The 4,214-nt window shown below is 41.6% G+C and overlaps 1 protein-coding gene across 1 annotated transcript; it reads right to left on the bottom strand.

Annotated features, from left to right (window-relative positions):
• Positions 1–1,698: 1,698 nt before the first annotated feature.
• On the bottom strand, positions 1,699–3,412 carry LOC148874861 (strigolactones hydrolase CXE15-like). Its single transcript, XM_088964972.1, has one exon. It carries the CDS (start codon positions 2,941–2,943, stop codon positions 1,927–1,929), a length of 1,017 nt encoding a protein of 338 aa, XP_088821098.1. The 5' UTR covers positions 2,944–3,412; the 3' UTR covers positions 1,699–1,926.
• Positions 3,413–4,214: the final 802 nt, after the last annotated feature.

Below are 4,214 nucleotides of genomic sequence, written 5' to 3'. Positions count from 1 at the left end.
TGCATCTGCCCACAGTCCCTGGGTTTTTATAAAGTGGCTTGGCCCAAGGTCCGCTTAGTGTAAGTGTTGGGCCCATTAAGTGCCCATGGTGATGGGCTCAGGGGTTCACTACCCATAATAGTGAATTCGGCCAGGCCTTATAACAGAGGCTAGGCTAAACCCATGTGGCTGATGTGTAGATCAATGTTTGGGTCCTACGCCATACAAGGAAACCCAGCTGGGTAGCAGATTGGAAGGTAAGTGAGCATATGGACTTAATGGGCCTAAAGCCCAATTCGAACTGGTCTAATTTGATTAGTTAAAGAGAGGGGCAGATCTGGGATTGGGATCAACAGATAGGATAGGGAGTTATCCCTATCCACTCAGAGAGTCTAGATCCAAATATAGATTTGGATTTGGAAACTCCTAATAAGATTAGGAGGGCTGATCTAATATGCATATAAGATAAGGGCTCATCCTTTTCTCTTAAAGAGAACTCATGATCCAAATACAGATTTGGATTAGGAAACTCCTAATGAGACTAGGAGCTCCCTTTAAGGCTATAAAAGGAGGAGGATGGCGAACCATTCTATACAACACCAGATCAGATTTCGCATCACAGAAAGAGAGAAGATAGCTACAGTAAGACTGCACCATCTTCTACTCTTGTGCCCTTCTCTTGCTGCCACCATTGCCAGTTCGATCTCCACTGTAAGAGCGATCAAAAAGTATTCTTGATATAAGTTTTTGGAGAAAAACTGATTTGATGTCATGCTCACATATCCTCCATCAAATTCTTGCTGAAAGATTTGGTTCTTGTGAAGAACCTGTTGATTCTGCTCCACCCTACGCTGTGTCATCTTTAGTGGGAGCAGTCTATGGAGATTTCTTTGGGCGTGAACACCCTCATTGGGAGTTACTGCTACTTTGTATCAGGTATATCCCTCTCCTACCTTTTGGTTTCAGATCTGGTTCAGTTTAGGTTCAAGATTGATCATTGAAAATGCAGATTTTCTAAAATAGGGAATGTGATTCCCATGTGGGAGAGAGAGAAATTTTTGAAATTTCACCCAACCGCATCGAGTGCCGCACGAGGCCTCGCCAAATAGCCCTGTGACACCAGTGCATGCATGTGATGGTCCAGGTGCACTCTTTCCACAAGTTCCAAATACAAACCCAAAAACATAAGATAGTAAATAAACCCAAGATGAGTGTTCTTCCTAGTTCATTTGCGAGTCAAGCCACTCTAAAAGCAAACAAAACAAAAAAGGAAAAGGTAATAAAAGCAACATTAAAAGAAGTTAATTTGAATCACACAAAAACCCAAAAAAAATACCAACAAATGGTATTTGTATCTTAGAAAACTTGGTGTCATATGTAAAGGCTCATTTCGTTCGCAGCTTAATATGGAGTTAAATTCCATCAGAATCGGAATTAACTGGAATGAGATTCTCATCAATGGAGGGGAAGAGAATGGCCCTTCAACCATGCATGCCCAATCAAAAAGTTGAATCAAAATGGGCCATGCATTCTGATTCCGTTTTGAAATCTCTATTCTCGTACCAAATGGACCCTAATTAAATAGACGGAACTACACTTTATATTCTAAGATTGACATCTCTGACTTCAAATCTTACAATAGATTTTGAAAAATTTGGCAACAATTCGTTACATTTCTCTATCTCATATGGACATTCAAAACCACTTGCCCCTTGCTAGTTGTAAATAAGAAATCTCTATTAGTCATTTATACTCTCAGCGCAGTTACAGTGGGCCTCTCTCTCTCTCTCTCTTTCTCTCTCAACAGAACAGCATTATCCAAATCAGTACTCTATTCCTCTTCCAACAAAAGCTCCACCTTCACTTACATAATTAGACATTAATTCGAACAAAAGATGTTCCTACGTGGATCCAAGGCAAGTTGCTTTGTAGATCAGAAATTAACTTTTAGTGTCTCTTGATGAAGTCGGTAATCGTTTGGAGAAGACGATCTGTCTGCAGAGCCGTCCTTGGGTCCATGTCGGTGGCAATCTTGTTGAGGTAGAAGCAATGGGCCATCCCTGGATTCATCATCAGCTCTATATCCTTGCCTGCCTTCTTCATCGCTTGGTAGTACTCGAGCTGGGTGTCACTAATTAAGTCGTTCTCAGCCACCACCAGGAGGAACGGCGGCAGATTCAGCCCTGCAAGGGGCGGAGCTTCACGCCCCATCGGACATGTAATTGGGTGATCCTTGGTGCTACCAAGAGGTAATGCATAAGCCAAGAGTTTATCCACCATTTCCAGCGTCAAGAATGCAGAGTCAGACTTGTTTTCCAGCTCCGACCTGCTACGCTCCGCTCGGACGAAACCTGGGTGTATGGGTATTCCGCCAGCTAGTCTCATTGGATCGAGCTCCTCGGTGCCCGTCCGAGCAGCCACCTCGTGCACGAGGTTCCCCCCGGAGCTGTCTCCCATCAGAAAGACTCTCTTGAAATCTGCTTCCACTTCGAGCCAAGGCTGATCAGACGACACCTTACCACGAGCCACATCTCTAAGCCACAGGAGGGCGGAGAAACAATCATCAATGGCTTCCGGGAGCCTGTGCTCCGGGGCGCGTCTCATCTTCACAGAGACACAGATGGATCTTGCAGTGCGCACGATCCGGGTGTAAAATTGGTAGTAGAAGTACCATTCTGGCTCACTGATACAAAAGCCACCCCCATGGAAATGAAGGATGACTGGGAGCTTCTCCTCGTCGTCCAAATTTCTCTCTGGTTTGTAGATCCGGAGAGAAAGGTTAGTTTCTGTGCTGATTTTCACGTCGAGGACTGCAACCCCATCAATGAAATGTTCATGAGGGTGGACTGGCTTGGCTATGAACTCAGCCTCAGGGGGTCCGTTCCATGTACGGTCGACGGAGCCATCGTCGAACACCTTGAGCCAGCAGGCGACCTCGTCGATCAGCTTCTTCTCGCACACCATAGTCTGGGGGGTTTTGGGGTTGGGGGAGGTGGCAATATGCAGCTATTGCGCCTTGGTTCTTCTCTTTATAGGATTCAATTAAAGTCATAGCATCATTCAGTACAAAAACTTCAGGGTAAATTCTTTAATCCATTAGGTTGATAATAAACATCTGTCCAAATACACAGATCTTAGTGATGCAAATTTCCTAACCAATTTGCAGCTTCACAGTTGATGATGACTTGAACATATGATCTTTCGAGATTTCATATAGATCTTGATTGACGTGTTATATATTAGGATCCGTTTGGTTTGTAGTCAGAATTAAAATCAGAATTGAAATCCTCTAGAATTGAAATCAGAATGATTCATTTCTATAATATATTTTTTTCAGACAGGAATAAGAATAAAAATTCAAATCAGCAGAAATAAGATTTCATTTCTAAAGGAGAGACAGGCAAATAGCCATAACCTCAAATGGAAAAATGCTATTCTAACAGAAATAGGAATGGAAATGAGATTCTGATTCCTAATCCCTATTCCTCCAAGAAAAACAGGAACTTAGTGATCAAGGCATTCAGAGGCATCAAAAGAAATTTAATTATTTATTTATTCCACATGCAAGCTGCCAAATGACTGGTGGGAGGACTTTCAAAGTCCAGACAAAAAAGAATGGTGGGTAAAGCTGTAATGTGGGCCATGCCGTGTTGATTTTCCTCCAAGAAAAACAGGAACTTAGTGATCAAGGCATTCAGAGGCATCAAAAGAAATTTAATTATTTATTCATTCCACATGCAAGCTGCCAAATGACTGGTGGGAGGACTTTCAAAGTCCAGACAAAAAAGAATGGTGGGTAAAGCTGTAATGTGGGCCATGCCGTGTTGATTATGAATGGATTGCAGCCGGCTCAGAATCAATGGATTGACTGACATGTATTTAATACTGACACGAACATAATCCTTGGCTCCACAACCCGGTGAACAGCTAAAATATCAACTTTGTCTGCTTCCTATGAGTTGAAGTAGTCAGACATATTTGATTTTTGCAAATAAAATTGAAGTTCACTAAATGATGAACATGATGAGGAGGTGGTAATTGATTGTTACATTTTTCTTCTTATTATTGACCAAATTTTATTTCCACTACCACTTTTAGTTGCATCATAAAAAATTTGTAAAATATCCTTTACGCAAATTACAATTTCCCAATCTTTATCAATTAAGTAAACATTTGGATTTTTTTTTTATTATAAAACTTGTTAAAATATTTTTGTATGAAAAACAACTTTCTAA

The sequence above is a fragment of the Nelumbo lutea genome, chromosome 1, assembly GCF_056320005.1.
Source record: "Nelumbo lutea isolate HS-2025 chromosome 1, American lotus-T2T, whole genome shotgun sequence".
In the NCBI taxonomy this organism is placed as follows: Eukaryota; Viridiplantae; Streptophyta; class Magnoliopsida; order Proteales; family Nelumbonaceae; genus Nelumbo; species Nelumbo lutea.
Note: the sequence above shows the minus strand (reverse complement) of the source record. Positions and strands in the feature narration are given on the sequence as shown.

Coding starts and splice junctions, on each gene's coding strand:
- LOC148874861 (XM_088964972.1), bottom strand. CDS start 2,943: ATGGTGTGCGAGAAGAAGCTGATCGACGAGGTCGCCTGCTGGCTCAAG.